We start from the raw sequence: 14,413 nt of genomic DNA on the forward strand, positions 1-14,413 counted from the left end.
ATTCACTGACTGGTGATTATTTTCCTGCCCCACCCCCTCCAACTAATAATGCTCTTGCTTGACTGGGAATATCCTATTTCCTGTAACCAGGGGAAAGCCCTTTGAAGTAAAAGCGAAGTAAATCCATGTAAAATGTGGCTAATTGAGGTCTGGGGGAAAAAAATTGTGAAACATAAAATGGAAGTTGCAGCACTACCCAATGTGTCTAAATGCAATCCTGATGAATCCCACCTACTGTGCTGAGAGGAAATGGGGCACTAGCTGCTATGTATGAGATGAGGAAGGATATATTTTAATATTAGGAACTGGAGTACCCATCAGCCCACGAGCCTGTTTCGCCATTCTTAGGTCATGGCTGATCTGCACCTCAACTCCATTTACCCGCCTTTGCTCCCTTGATACCCTTACCGGACAAAAATCTATCGACCTCAGTCTTACAGTTCAGTTGACCTAGCATTGTCAGTATTTTGGGGAAGTGTTCCAGATTTCCACTCCCCTTTGTGTGAAAAAGTGCTTCCTGTTTGCCCTCCTAAATGGCCTAGCTCTAATTTTAAGATTATGCCCCCTTGTTCTGGATTTTCTCCACAGGAGGAAATATTTTCTCTCTATACTGTATTGAATCCTATTATCATTTTAAAGACCTCTATTAGCTCTCGCTTCAGCTTTCTAAACTCGAGGGAGTGCAAGCCAAATTTATGCAACCATCCTCATAATTTAACCCTTTAAGCCCCGGTATTCTGGTAAATCTGTGCTGTACCGCCTTCAAGGCCAATATATCCTTCCTAAAGTGTGCCCAAAACTGAACGCAGTATCTTTCCAGAATAGGTAAGTTTGAGCTTTTTGTCGCCTTGCCTGGTTCCATTCTTATCTATCCAGATGTAGCCAGAGAATCTCCTGCAATGGCTTCTCTTCCTGCTCCTGCACTGTTATCTCTGGAGTCCCCCACGGATCGATCCTTGGCCCTCTCCTATTTCTCATCTACATGCTGCCCCCAAGTGACACATCCAAAAACACATCAGGTTCCACATGTACGCTGATGACACCCAGCTCTACCTTACCACTACCCTTCTCATCCCTTCCACTGCTCCTGTGTTGTCAGTCTGCTTGTTCGACATCCAGTAGTGGATGAGCAGAAATTTTCTCCAATTAAATACTGGGACTGTAGAAGCCATTGTCTTTGGCCCCCACCACAATTCCTACCATTCCCGAGCCAATGATTACATCCCCTTCCCTAGCCATTGTCCCAGATTGTTTGCAACCTTGACATACTATTTGACCCTGAGCTGAGGTGCAGACTCCATATCTTTATCACTAAGGTCGCCTGCTTCTACCACTGTAATATCGCCCGTCTCTGCTGCTGCCTCAACCCATCTGCTGCCCCGTCATTAGTGACTGTACCTTCAGCTGTCTGGGCCATAAGCTCTGGAATTCCCTCCCTAAATCTCCCTCCTCCTCCTCTAAGACACTCCCTTAAAAGCCACCTCTGACCAAGCTTTTGGTCACCTGTCCTAATGTTGTCTCCTTTGGCTCGGTGTCAGTTTTTTGTCTGATTACACTCTTGTTAAAGCTGCTATATAAATACAAGTTGTTTTAAAGAATTTATAAATAGCACTGGGAGGAAGGGGGGAAGTTGCAAGTTCTGAGACTCTGCCTCTAACTCTGGCTACCTTTTGAAACATTTTCTTCCTTTTGCCCCTCCACAACTGCTGTATCCTTAATCCACATCTTTATCATCTCAACGCTTAATTTCTCCAGCACTCTCCATGCTGGCCTCACCTCCCACAAGCTGCAACTTCTTCTGAATGCAGGGGTATGCATCCTTGCCTGCACTAAGTCCGATAACGACAGTCTTTGTCAAGCTCCATTGACACCCCGTTATCCTAGTGAATTAATTTAGAGACCCTTATTCTCCGCTTCAAGTCCCTCCATGTCTCCCTCCCACTTACCACAGTGATCTCCACTAGCTGTACATCCTGCAGGTACCATACTCTCCACTCCACCATTGGCAGCCGGTCTTTTCAGTCACAACATCCTTGCCCTCTGAATGCCCTTGGTAAAAGCTTTCACCTTGTCTTCTCTTTTGATTATGCTTTCACGTTCCCCCTTTCCTCCCACTTGGTGTCGGTCTTTGTCCTCCATGCTGTTAAGTGCTTTGAGATGTCTTTCTGCATGTGAGCAGTGCTGTTGAAATCAAAGTTGTGAAAGTTGTAGTGTAGTTAGATCAAGAAAATCTGGCATGCAGGTTTATAGTGATTTAGTTTATTTAATTAAAAGGAATGGTTTACCTTTACATTGGCTCCCTCTTACTGCATGAAATATAATGCAAGTTTGAAGTAAATTAATATCTGGGACTAATGCATGCACTTTGTCAATACAAATTTAATTTTATTAGTCTAATCCACTTAAATGCATTGACATTTCACTTATTTTACAGCTAGCTTGTATTTTTAAGTTTGCAATCTTCCCAGTCTCGGTGTAATCAAGTATGGCAATCCTTTCTGCATGTGAGTCTGTAAGGAAGTGTGGAGAAGTAGCAGCGTTCATGCGCCATTTTGTTTAGTTCGTTCACTTACTGCACGAAATATAATGCAAGTTTGATGTAAATTAATATCTGGGACTAATGCATGCACTGGTAATGCTTAGTGAGTTGCATAAAGTTTTCAAATTCTAACCTGTGATGGATCAGTGAACTATAGTTTGAAAGTTGGTCAACTTGTTTTGCTGAATCTTTTTTAAAACTTTTTTTTTAGCTTTTATGCACCAGTTTTAATGTTATTTATAATGCAACAGATAATTAATTGTATGCTGAGCCAGTTTCTTATGTGACTCTTCAGAATAGTATAATGCTTCAATATAGCCTTTGAAGAACACCGCTTGCTGCACAATTCCAAACGTGCTGACCGTGTGGAGTGCAGCAATTTTTTTTTGAAAGAGCCTGTGTGATTAAGGGAAATTCTATTCCCTTTCAACGTTTAAGGTTATGTGACTCTTTAACAGAATGGTTTATATAAAATTGCATAGCTAATTATTTAACTAGTTTGATAGAAGTGACTACATTTTCAAAACATTAGTCACTGAACATTTTGTTTTGTGGAATGTTCCAATCTCTTCGAGTGTGAGCTTCGTGGAAATAGGCTAACATTGCAGCAGTTCTGGTGTGTGGGAGGGAGGTTCAAATAATGGTCTTTATGGGTGTAGAAGGGCTCATTGTTACCGTTGCATATTTATTGTGTTAGTCACCATCCTGTATATTGTGACTGGTACAGTGCAGCAGTGCATCCACTTGTGGCATAGCCAGGTTTGTTTCACATAGATATATACTAAGGGGCATTTGGGCAAATTGTCCTGGTTGTGTTGAAATCCTTTCACATCCCACTAGTTATTTTGGTGAATAAGCAATTGAATACTTATATTGATTAGATCATAGATCAGCCTTAAAGTAAGATGTGTGCGCATTACCTAACATGGTTGCTGTTAACTGCAGAATATTGAACTAATATATGTGCCTGTGTTTAGTTTTCAGAATTTCACAGTAAATCTTATAATTGGATATTTTCTACTTTGCTGGTAGCCATTCTCTGCTTTAGAGTGATGGTTAGCATTTTGTCACAAGATGACGTGCTTACTGGAAAACATGGAAATCTCCACATTTTTTTCCTTTTTAATTAGACTACAGGGTGTCCATCAATGGATAAATTAATCACTGCTAAAATTGTATTCTTATGAAACCCAATTTTTTTAAAAAAAAGCCCTCCTGTATTTCAGCCAGCAATAGAAAGCACCGTGACGTCATCTGGTGATCAAAAGTCAACTAATGATCTCTCCAAAGCAGCTAATGGCTGCTGCCAGGTAAGTGGGAAAATGTCCACTTGGAAAACTTTTTTTTTTGAAGTGTGTTGGTGAAGTGATACAATGATTTTGTTCAAAGACCTAGTTGATTGAGATATCTATCCTCCTGTAAACTGTTTGAAGACTTGTGTTTTCCTTTGAGACTGCAGGACCAGAAACAGCTAAGAAAGATGCCACAGAATTCCCTGCCAAAGGTATACTGCAAAATAGTTCAAAAAACCTCAAAGTTGCTCATCACTTGGAAACTTCCATGTTCTACAAAGCCTGTGCCTGCCTAATGACAAAATGCTGTAGTCCTCTTTGGCAGGCTGGCTCTCTTGCTCTTGGATAGTCCAAATCAGTACACATCAACAACTGTTGTGAGGTGTCTCGTTCCATCTCACGACATCTGAAGTGATCATGGTACCATTTCTCTTTTGATCAAATAATGATCGTATTTTTTTTCTTTTATTCGTTCACGGGATGTGGGCGTCGCTGGTGAGGCCAGCATTTATTGCCCATCCCTAATTGCCCTCGAAGGTGGTGGTGAGCCGCCTTTTTGAACCGCTGCAGTCCGTGTGGTGACGGTTCTCCCACAGTGCTGTTAGGAAGGGAGTTCCAGGATTTTGACCCAGCGACAATGAAGGAACGGCGATATATTTCCACGTCTGGATGATGTGTGACTTGGAGGGGAATGTGCAGGTGGTGTTGTTCCCATGCGCCTGCTGCCCTTGTCCTTCTAGGTGGTAGAGGCCGTGGGTTTGGGAGGTGCTGTCGAAGAAGCCTTGGCGAGTTGCTGCAGTGCATCCTGTGGATGGTGCACACTGCAGCCACTGTGCGCCGGTGGTGAAGGGAGTGAATGTTTAGGGTGGTGGATGGGGTGCCAATCAAGCGGGCTGCTTTATCTTGGATGGTGTCGAGCTTCTTGAGTGTTGTTGGAGCTGCACTCATCCAGGCAAGTGGAGAGTATTCCATCACATTCCTGACTTGTGCCTTGTAGATGGTGGAAAGGCTTTGGGGAGTCAGGAGGTGAGTCACTCGCCGCAGAATACCCAGCCTCTGACCTGCTCTCGTAGCCACAGTATTTATATGGCTGGTCCAGTTAAGTTTCTGGTCAATGGTGACCCCCAGGATGTTGATGGTGGGGGATTCGGCGATGGTAATGCCGTTGAATGTCAAGGGGAGGTGGTGAGACTCTCTCTTGTTGGAGATGGTCATTGCCTGGCACTTATCTGGCGCGAATGTTACTTGCCACTTATGAACCCAAGCCTGGATGTTGTCCCGGTCTTGCTGCATGCGGGCTCGGACTGCTTCATTATCTGAGGGGTTGCGAATGGAACTGAACACTGTGCAGTCATCAGCGAACATCCCCATTTCTGACCTTATGATGGAGGGAAGGTCATTGATGAAGCAGCTGAAGATGGTTGGGCCAAGGACACTGCCCTGAGGAACTCCTGCAGCAATGCCTTGGGGCTGAGATGATTGGCCTCCAACAACCACTACCATCTTCCTTTGTGCCAGGTATGACTCCAGCCACTGCAGAGTTTTCCCCCTGATTCCCATTGACTTCAATTTTACTAGGGCTCCTTGATGCCACACTCGGTCAAATGCTGCCTTGATGTCAAGGGCAGTCACTCTCACCTCACCTCTGGAATTCAGCTCTTTTGTCCATGTTTGGACCAAGGCTGTAATGAGGTCTGGAGCCGAGTGGTCCTGGCGGAACCCAAACTGAGCATCGGTGAGCAGGTTATTGTTGAGTAAGTGCCGCTTGATAGCACTGTCGACGACACCTTCCATCACTTTGCTGATGATTGAGAGTAGACTGATGGGGCGGTAATTGGCCAGATTGGATTTGTCCTGCTTTTTGTGGACAGGACATTCCTGGGCAATTTTCCACATTGTCGGGTAGATGCCAGTGTTGGAGCTGTACTGGAACAGCTTGGCTAGAGGCGCAGCTAGTTCTGGAGCACGAGTCTTCAGCACTACAGCTGGGATGTTGTCGGGGCCCATAGCCTTTGCTGTATCCAGTGCACTCATCCGTTTCTTGATGTCACGTGGAGTGAATCGAATTGGCCGAAGACTGGCTTCCGCGATGGTGGGGATATCGGGAGGAGGCTGAGATGGATCATCCACTCGGCACTTCTGGCTGAAGATGGTTGCAAACGCTTCAGCCTTGTCTTTTGCACTCACGTACTGGACTCCGCCATCATTGAGAATGGGGATGTTTGCAGAGCCTCCTCCTCCCGTTAGTTGTTTAATTGTCCACCATTCACGACTGGATGTGGCAGGACTGCAGAGCTTTGATCTGATCCTTTGGTTGTGGAATCGCTTTGCTCTGTCTATAGCATGTTGCTTCCGCTGTTTAGCATGCATGTAGTCCTGAGTTGTAGCTTCACCAGGTTGGCACCTCATTTTTAGGTACGCCTGGTGCTGCTCCTGGCATGCTCTTCTACACTCCTCATTGAACCAGGGTTGATCCCCTGGCTTGTTGGTAATGGTAGAGTGAGGAAGATTTGCTTGACTGTCACCTCTGCAACTGTACTTCAGCATACTGTATCATTACAAAAAGTTAATGCACAATACCTACATTGACCTGTCGTGCACTGCTGCATAGTGTGCATCTCTCTCCCAGATGCTGTTTTCTAGGATGGGGGTATTCATATATGTGGCCCGTGGAATAAATGTGACCAGCAAGTTTTTTGATCTAGTCTAGGAGCCTCTTTCAGCTCCTTTTTGTGAGCTTATTTAGACTTCAGCTCTTCAACTTCCCTCGGCCCAGAGGACTGGAAAACACTGCTCTCTACTTAGTTGATTTTGACCGATTTTAGAGCAGCCTCTATGCAACATCAGGAATCAGTCTTTACCTGCCCTCCAGGCCCAGAAACCTAATCGAGCTGAGGCTTCCAAGATTTTCAGCTTCAGGGAGGATGGGAGAAAGCCAACTCTGCACCACTGCGTACATCTGAAAGTGAGAAGACCGCAATTGAAACCATCCACTCCACTCATCCTTGATCCGAGCCACCCAACTTCAACGTCTAGCTGCCTCCAGTCTCAGCCTTGTTGCCGCTGCTTTCTACTGCCCTCCTGAGATTTACTCCATCTATCGTTCACCCTGTTCCTCCGCTTCCGAAAACTGATCCAACATCCATTCTTTTTCTTTCTTGCCTCTCCATCCCCATTACAGGCCCCATAGCCACTCCTCCCAATGCCTTCTCTACAGTTTGCTGCCTACTTCTGACTGAATACTTCCCAAATTCCCATTCGCAACTCCCCTGCAACTGTGTTTTCTTTGTGTGTGCCTTCTCTTTCTCTCTGCTCCCTTTTCCCCAGGTTGACTTAGTCTCTTCAGCCACTCAACATCAATGCAGAGTGCAGGCCACTCATTCAATACAGTGGCCCCCACAACCATGTTCTCCCCTCTCTCTTCAGACATCACAGGCCATTCACTGATTCCTGCAATTCCTATCCACTGCATGCTCCACGTATAACTCTTTAATTCATATAATTGTTAACTGTGACTGATGGCTAAAGCCCCCACCTTCAAGGCTCTAGTTCCACTTCCCCATTACATTTCTAACAGGATCAAATTCTGAGAATCAATTGCTCATTTTTTTTAAACCCAGGGTGGGAGAGGGAGTGCTTGAAATTTGTGTGGAATGTTTAATTTTTTCATTTTGGGGAGTTGTTGAATTTTGTGATCTTTGGGTCTTGCTTTTTGTATGTATGCAGGGTCTTGTGTTTTTTGTGTTCCCATACCATTGTCATTTTCAGAGAGGTTAAAGTCTCAATTCCAGCAGTACTCCAGGAGTATACATATCATAGTTAATATGTTATGTTTGAATAGTGGACTTCAGCTGGGAAATTCAGATATTGATAGAGGCTAATTGCATATGAATGCAGAACAGTGGGAGTTGTGTGCTCTTCAAGGATGTCCGCACTGGTGAATGAATAAAACATGCTTCTAGCACTTCAGTGTGAGCATGAAGGACTTCCAGAGCAGATGGGGGGACTTACCAGATACAGAGTAAGGATCCTTCTAATCTCCAATTTAAGGAGAACACTTCTACATGCTTCTGAGATATATTTTAGGTTGCACCCTGTAATGGAAGAAAACTTTTGGAAGGCATGCTGTACTAGCCAATTTGTGAGATTTGTTAATTAATATTTATCCTAGTTTCCTGAAGCATCAGGGCCAGATTTGCAAAATTCGTCCATCTGTGGCTATCATGTCACTCAATGTATATATGTAAAACCCAAAAAATTGGAACTTAAGGCTTCAATTGTGCACCTAGGTACTATTTTTTTTAAAAACTCAATTTCTCTCCTATTGTACATCATTGATTTAATAATTTGTGGCTCAATTTGCATCAAGCAGAAATAATGAGTGAAGGGAAATGAGTCTTGCGTAGCTTACCAATAGCTCAGAATGCTGGTTCTGGTATGTGGTTTTGATTTTTAATGCTGTTGCATTGAAATCTGGTGCATTTTCTGGTGGTGTTGCTGTCGTTTTGTGTTTTTACTTGTGATGAGAATGGTGAGAATATGGAACTTGCTATCACATGGAATGGTTGTGGCAAATCGCAAAGATGCATTTAAGGGGAAACTAGATAAGCACGAGGGAGAAAGGAATAGAAGGATATGTTGATGGGGTGAGGTGGGAGGAGGCTCATGTGGAGCATAAACACTGGCTTATACCTGTTGAGCTGACGGGCTCATTTCTGTGCTGTAAAATTCTATGTAATTCTATCTAGTAGGCCGATTTGGTGCATATTTTCCGTCTGGTTCTAGCCACCTGGTTGGAAATCGGCCAAAAATAAGAACCAAATTTGAGTGTTTCTCCGCGTTCAGTATCAACAGTGGCTCTTTATTTTTAGGTTCCACAAGAATTCTGTATATTCTGGTACAAGATGAGCCATGTACCTGGCGCAGAATCTGTTCACCGATTGCACGATTTGAAGAGCAGGGAGGTATCTTGGCTCATATTCCTTCCTCAACCAGCACTGCCGAAAGGCAATTTTAACTGGCCATTGATGTCATTTTTGTTTTGTGAAATGCTATTGAAAAACATGAAACCTGTAGCATTATATTATACAAGTACAAGTTCCTTCCTTCCTACACCTAGTGAGCGCAGTGAAAAGAAGTGGTGCTTTGCTGCTAGAGATAAAGGAAGTTGTTGGATAAGGCTACTTTCTGTTTAGTTTGGAAAGGAAACAAGTGCATGGAACTGTAAAATCAGCCTAAATTCAACAAGCAGGCAAGGAGGGCTGAAAAGCCACTTCCTGTGCTAAAATCTCTGTGCATCACTCAACAGCAGAGTCCAGGAACAGTTTGTATTATGAGATCAGCAAGACCTGAAGAACATAATAGGAGCAGGAGTAGGCCATACGGCCCCTGAAGCCTGCTCTGCCATTCATTCAGATCATGGCTGATCTTCAACCTCAACTCCACTCTCCTGCCTGATCCCCATATCCCTTGATTCCCCTAGAGTCCAAAAATTTATCTATCTCCACCTTGAATATACTCAACAACTCAGCATCCACAGCCCTCTGGGGTAGAGAATTCCAAAGATTCACACCCCTCTGAGTGAAGAAATACCTCCTCATCTAAGTCTTAAATGGCTGACACCTTATCCTGAGACTATGCCCTCTAGTTCTAGACTCTCCAGCCAGGGGAAACAACCTCTCCACCTCTACTCTGTCAAGCCCACTCAGCATCTTTATATGTTTCAATGAGATCGCCTTCGTTGTTCTAAACTACAGAAAGTTCTGCTCAACCTCTCCTCAGGACAACCCTTTCATCCCATCTAGTGAACCTTCGTTGCACTGCCTCTAAGACAAGTATATCCTTCCTTAGATAAGGAGACCAAAACTGTACGTAGTAGGACTTCATTACTCTTGTACTCCAACTCCCTTGCAATAAAGGCCAACATGCCATTTGCCTTCTTAATAGCTTGCTGTAACTGCATGCTAACTTTGTTCCTTGTACTTGGACACCCAAGTCTCTCTGGATGCGAACATTTAATAGTTTCTCACTATTTATAAAATATTCTGTTTTTCTATCCTTCCTACCAAAGTGAATAACCTTGCATTTCCCCACATTATACTCCCTCTGCCACCTTGCCCACTCACTTAACCTTGCTGCATTCCTTTGCAGACTCTGTGTCCTCCTCACAGCTTACTTTCCCATCTAGCTTTATATCATCAGCAAACTTGGATCCACTACACTCGGTCCCTTCATCCAAGACATTAATATAGATTGTAAATAGCTGAGGCCCAAGCACCAATCCTTGTGGCACCCCACTAGTTACAGCTTGCCAACCTGAAGAGAATAAACAAGTTTCATAAATGCATTTGTTCTGCTTTCTGTGGAACCGAACCAATGGACTGCGTGCGGTGCTCTACCAGGACCAGTTTTCCATATTTTTGAAAGCAACTGTCCCTTATTTATCTCCTAGTCTTTCTGGCCCATGCAGTAACTGCAGTGTTGGCCAGAGTGGCTCTGAACTGACAACTAGGAAGTACAAGAGTGAAATCAATGACCGTTCCTCCATTTTTGTTGGGATGGAGGGGGGCACATTGGCTGGCTTCGCTTAGCAGTTGGCAGCAACATGGTTGAGACTAGGAACTCAGTTGAGGGAGGAGAGGCTAATGTTGTAATAATGGACCCATGTCCAACCACTGGATGGTGCTGAGCATTGATACTGTAAACAAGCGGTATTTCTGCCCAAGGCGCACACATTGTTTATTAAAAGTTCTTATTTTGAAGTTTGGGCTTTATCTATTTTAATTAGTGCAGGCCTAAATGTGACTTGCTGTAGCACAGGTTATTTTCTCCTGGGCTTTTTGTGGATTTCATACCCATCGTTAAAGCCCATGCAACGCTTTTCCTCGCAACGTTACCAGCACACATCTGCTAGTACAGAAATTAAAATATGCAACATTTTCTCTAAGCACTCTTCTATGAAATTTTAGTGCTATATAAATCTCCAAATTTATATTTTTCAGTAAAGAAAATACTGCCCAGAGTCAGAATTAGTTAGATGGTCCTGGATCTCTGCCAGGTAATTAGCTGAGACAGCTGTTATGAGCAGCTTTCGCCCTGTGCGCAGCAGCTGTTGAATTGGGCATATTGGGAGTGGAGATCTACGAAACAAATATCCTGATCACCAATTGCCCCACTGACACATACAGTGGGATCTGTGCCAGCAACTTGGATCTGGTACTGTGCTGGGTGTTTGATGGAAAGCATCTCGATCCTTTACCTTGGAGGAAGATGGTTTAGTTTGCAATCTTATAAATGTAATTGTGCTCTGAATACCCTACTTTTTCAATTCCACTTGTACATAGTTTCCTCTGGAATTTCCCAAGTCCTTATTTTTTTCAATGAGCTGGGGTGCCAAGTATGGAATTATTTTACACCAATTGTGTAAAATGGTTGACTTAGCTTTTCTGTTATGTATTTGGTGTTATAGTGCTGAAGGGTGAAGTACAGCATAACCTTAAATTGTGGTTGGAGATACATGTGTGGGGAAAAATAAATCTTGATATCCGCCATGGTAATTGGCCCAGAAAATGGAATAATAGTGAATTTAATGTACTGATCTGTTGTGCTGCATAAGGAGAGGGCTTTTGAGTATCCAGATGCAGCTATTTGCAAGAGGAATCATTTAGAAGCAAAATATTTCTCCCACAGGAGGGAAAAATCAGTTGGGAGAATCTATTCTCACTTTCTTCATTTATCCCACCCCCACACCTTCCCCATTGGCTTTTAGAGGAGCATTCTAGGATCCCCTGAGGAGGTTGCTAATCCTCCCCTTGATTTGAGGATAATGCAGTGAGGTGGATACAATACTGATTTTTGCAGAAGGATTGGAAGAAAAATATTTATTTCGTAACACTAATTTTAATGTTATGTTTAGCCAATTTTCTTCCCTCCACTCCCCTCCATCCTCAAGAAACGAATTCTTGCGAGTGTATATTTCCATAGGAGCTCGTAGTTTTCCCATCTGAGCCGGCACTATTTGACCAGAGGACATCGCTGAACCTGGCATCAAGGCCAAGCCTGAGCCCTTTATTGTCCAACACTCCCAGACATGCCAGTTTTCCCCATGTTTTTCTTGTTATGGTTGCTTACGTACCAGGGACTCCAGCAGCTGGACAAAATTTTCATTGGCTGTTTTATTTTAAACAGTAGTGCAGGGAAAATTCCAGATATTTTGTGCTATTCTTGGTAGATTTATATTAGATGTGCTGCATCAATGTTTGGATTCGTTCTCCCTTTTTTAATTTCCCATTTACTTCAAACTTTCCACCATGATCTGTATATGGGAAGGCTGAAATTAATTATCTGCTCGGTGTTGCCTGACACCTTGTTCGTAATGGTTTATACAAGGCAAACCATCACAAAAATAATGGAAACTTAGGTTCTCATTTATGAAATGTCATTCATTTATCAAAACAGCCCTCAAATACTGAATTCATACTGTCAAACACTTTCTGGCCTTTCCACTTCAATTGTTCGGGTGCGAACATTGAGGTGAGAAATATCTTTTTAAATGTACGCTCGACATAGGAGACTAAAAAGCCCACTTTTTTCCCTGGGCTGATTTTCAAAGCACGAGAATTAGAAGGTTGCTTTTGAGATGGAAGTGATTAAAACTGCTAAGCAGGATGGACCATTGTGGTGATCTGCATTTACCTGTGTTTCTTCCCTTTTTTGTGTGTGTGTCGTCTTCCCCCATCCATTGTACTCGTCAGTATAAATGGGTCAGACCCATGGAGTGATTAAAGCCACAATCAGATTGTGAATCTCAATGAATAATGAGCATGATTAATATTCAGATATTTAACCATATGGCATACCTATGTGAGCAGATAGAGTTTACTGAGCTGCTCATATCAAGTGCAGATATGTTACAGCTGCCTTTTTCTTGACTACCTATTTGTGGATTAACCAGGGTGTAAACTGTATGCAATTTATTCACATGATTAAACCAGCGGTGTGACTCATGCACTTGAGTCATGGTTGTATAATACATTTCCACTTCATTGAACAAGTCCATTAGATTATTGCATTGTATAGTTTATAAATGAGGAAAAGCCTGCTTGGTTGTAACTGTAAAATGTTAACCCTGAAAGGTTTTTAAATGAATGGTGTGCTTGTTTGGAGCACTGGAGCTTTTGTTTAAAACTGATTTTTATAAATGCCCGTTTAAAATTTAACTTCTGCACAAAAGCAATTTTAAAAATTTAAAGCAGACAACAATGATGATTTGGCCATCTTTGGGAATATTGAATCATAATGTGTTAGGGTACATAGCGTAGTAGTTATGTTACTGAACCAGTAATCTAGAGGCCTAGTCTAAATAATGTAGAGAAAGCGAGTTCAAATTCCACCATGGCAATTTGAGAAATTGAATTTGGTTTGAGAGGCGGGAAATAAAAGGCTAGTATAAGTGACTACGACACTGTCAGATTGCTGTCACGATTCTTTAGGGAAGGAAACCTGTCGACCTTACCTGGTTTGCCCCACATGTAACTCCAGTCCCACCCCAACGTGGTTGACTCTTAACTGCCCTCTGAAATAGCCTAGCAAGCCGCTTGGTTGTACCAAACTGCTACCGCTGGTTCAAGAAGGTGGGCCAACTAAGTGGTAATAAATGCTGGCCTGCCAGTGACACCCACATCCCGAGAATGAATTGGGAAAAAAATCTGAGATCTGGCAGTGTACGGTTTTCATTTATTGGGATGTCCGTTCTGGCTTCGATTGAACCACATTGCATTAGTTACTGAAGCTTTGTTTTGTCATGGTGGATCATCGTGGGAAAGAATATGTAACACTTCTCACTTCTATTTGTGTATACTAGTGGATCTCCTGTGGAATTGTCAATTTGGCTTAATTGGGAGCATGCACTTCTGAGTCAGAGTTTATGGATTCAAGTGCCACTTCAGAAGTGAAGCAGTTAACCTAGGTTGATACAGTGTTATTGGGAGGGACAAGTTTCAGAAAAAATGTAAGTGGGGAGGGATCAGCACAGGCTGCAATGAGATCTAGCTTGTAAGTGGGAGCAGGGATGGAGAAACACAGCTATATGAAGAAGTTTGTACTCTAACCACTTTCCTGCAAGTTGTCTCCCCAGCTCCACACCCTCCTCCTGTCACCTACCCACCTAGTGCCCCATAGCCGACAAGGCCTTATCTCCCTTCTGCACAGCACCTTGTATGTGTCCCCTTAACTCAACCCTTCCCTACATTTCCTCATGCTCAATCTCTTCCCCACCTCCTTTTTCCATACGTGTCTTTTCTTGCCACCCCTGCCTCCTTGTTCTGTAGCGCATACATTTTTTTTTGCTAGGTTTTCTCCTCTGTTCTACCCTCTTATAGGTACCCATTCTTAGGGTTTTTTTTCAAAAGGTGGCCTTCTAGTACCTTGCCCAGGTGATCATTTTTCATGAACCTAGGAAATCAGTGTCTGCATGCTATTTCATCTTAGAGTACACCATGCTGGAGTCCAATCCTACTGTCATCCAATGTTCATGCACAGTTTCCAGCAGTAAATAATGACTAGAATCAGAAACTTTGGTTGA

The 14,413-nt window shown here is 43.2% G+C and overlaps 1 protein-coding gene across 5 annotated transcripts in view; it reads left to right on the plus strand.

The window, feature by feature from the left end:
* Nucleotides 1–14,413, plus strand: part of brd4 (bromodomain containing 4) — a 160,299-nt gene that overhangs the window by 38,686 nt on the left and 107,200 nt on the right. For 2 of the 5 annotated variants that reach the window (XM_067973142.1, XM_067973141.1), the window contains exon 2: nucleotides 3,766–3,849. The exons of the other annotated variants lie outside the window; for them this stretch is intronic. In XM_067973142.1, the coding sequence (XP_067829243.1) occupies nucleotides 3,815–3,849 (35 nt within the window). In that variant the 5' untranslated portion in view covers nucleotides 3,766–3,814. The remainder of the gene's footprint in view (nucleotides 1–3,765; nucleotides 3,850–14,413) is intronic. 5 annotated transcript variants of the gene reach the window in all.

This window comes from Heptranchias perlo, chromosome 37, assembly GCF_035084215.1.
Source record: "Heptranchias perlo isolate sHepPer1 chromosome 37, sHepPer1.hap1, whole genome shotgun sequence".
NCBI classification, from domain to species: Eukaryota; Metazoa; Chordata; class Chondrichthyes; order Hexanchiformes; family Hexanchidae; genus Heptranchias; species Heptranchias perlo.